Below are 1,618 nucleotides of genomic sequence, written 5' to 3'. Positions count from 1 at the left end.
GGGGCTGCGGAGGCTATTGGGGGCTACAGAGGGGCGATGGGGGGCTATAGGGGTTACAGAAGTTAGGGAGCTATGGGGATGCTGTGGAGCCCCTACGGGGTGGTGGCACCTACGGGGGATACATGTGGGACATGCAATAGCACAGGGGACATATGGGGGACACACAAAAACACATGAGGACACACGAGGACGTGGGGGGACACGGGGGGGACACTCGCTCCTTCCAGCGCCAGACCTCGCGCGGGAAAGGTTCACCGTGGGACCGTGGGGTGGCCGTGAGGGACACGGGGGACACGGGGGGGGACACTTACTCCTCCTTCCAGCGCCAGACCTCGCGCAGAAAAGCTTCGCGCCCCAGCTGGTGCCGCGTCCGCCCCGACTCGCGCCAGAGCCGCCGCTCCACCACCACCTGGGTGGCGATGCCGGCGTGGTCGCAGCCCGGCACCCACAGCGTCGTCGCCCCCCGCATCCGGTGCCTGCCGGGAACGCCCAGCCGTGGGGCAGAGGAACACACGCCGCGCCGTGGGGCAGAGGGACGCCCATGACGAGCTCTGTGTGGCGGTGGGACCCCCCAGGAAGGGGGTGCAGGGTCCCATGGGGACAGAGAACATGGGGGTCCCACTGGGGGGGTCATGGGGCAGGGGGGTCCCAGGGGCTCCGTGGGGCTCCATGGGGCAGGGGGTCTTGGGGGTACTGCAGGGAGTCTGGGGAACAGGAGGGGTCCCATGGGGGTCCCCGGGGCACCACGAGCTGCTGTGGGGCACCGCAGGGTCACACCATGGGGCAGGAGGGGTCCTGGGCTTCGTTGGGTTCCCAGGGGGTCCAGGGGACAGGAAGGGTCCTGGGGGGTCCCATGGGGTCTGTGGGGTCCCTGGGGGTTGCAGGGGCTCCGTGGAGCAGGGGGGTCCCAGGGGTATCGCAGGGAGTCTGGGGGACAGGAAGGGCCCCATGGGATCCCCGGGGTCCGGGAGCACCACGGGGGGCACGCCGTGGGGCACGCCGTGGGGCACGGGGTCTCACCAGCGGGCCAGGGCGTCCTGGATGGCGCCGGTGAGCGCGTGGCCGAGGTGCAGCGACCCCGTGACGTTGGGCGGGGGGAGGCACATCATGAAGACGCCGCGAGGGTTGGGCTGCGCCACGCTGGAGCGCTGCGGGGAGCGGGGACGGCACCGCCTCGCACGGGGCCCTTCGCACGAGGGCCTCGCACAGGGTGCCGCCTCGCACGGGGGCCTCGCACGAGGGCCTTGCACGAGGCACCACCTCGCACGGGGACCTCGGATGAGCCTCGCACGAGGGCCTCCCCCAAGGGCCTCGCACACGGACACACGCAGGGACCCGGCCTTGCGCAGGGCCTTGCACGGGGCCACCACGTCGCGCCGGGGACTACGTGGGGACGGGGCCCGCGGCCTCACGTAACGACACGCGCTCGCACGCTCGCCCCATCCCGACTCACCCCGTACTCGGGCTTGAAGAAGCCCTGCTGCTCCCACCACGGGTACCAGGCCGCCTCCACGTACCGGGGGCTGTACGACTCGGGCATCGGGCCGCTCACGTCTGCGCGGTCCCATCAGTGCCGGCACGCACCCGCCATGCCACGCGACCCACCACGGGACCCGAC

General features: G+C 71.7%; 1 protein-coding gene across 1 annotated transcript; it reads right to left on the bottom strand.

Annotated features, from left to right (window-relative positions):
- Positions 1-311: 311 nt before the first annotated feature.
- Positions 312-1,573, bottom strand: LOC112968157 (valine--tRNA ligase-like; the record flags this gene model as incomplete). Its single annotated transcript, XM_026070063.1, has 3 exons — positions 1,454-1,573; positions 1,021-1,148; positions 312-476 (listed from the first exon to the last, which is right to left on the bottom strand). Coding segments are annotated over exons 1-3 (380 nt in total), but the record flags the coding sequence as incomplete, so codon positions are not given.
- Positions 1,574-1,618: the final 45 nt, after the last annotated feature.

Source organism: Apteryx rowi, unplaced genomic scaffold (genome assembly GCF_003343035.1).
Source record: "Apteryx rowi isolate R43461 unplaced genomic scaffold, aptRow1 scaffold_3021, whole genome shotgun sequence".
In the NCBI taxonomy this organism is placed as follows: domain Eukaryota; kingdom Metazoa; phylum Chordata; class Aves; order Apterygiformes; family Apterygidae; genus Apteryx; species Apteryx rowi.
The sequence above is the reverse complement of the archived record's forward strand: the minus strand, read 5'-3'. Positions and strand labels throughout refer to the sequence as shown.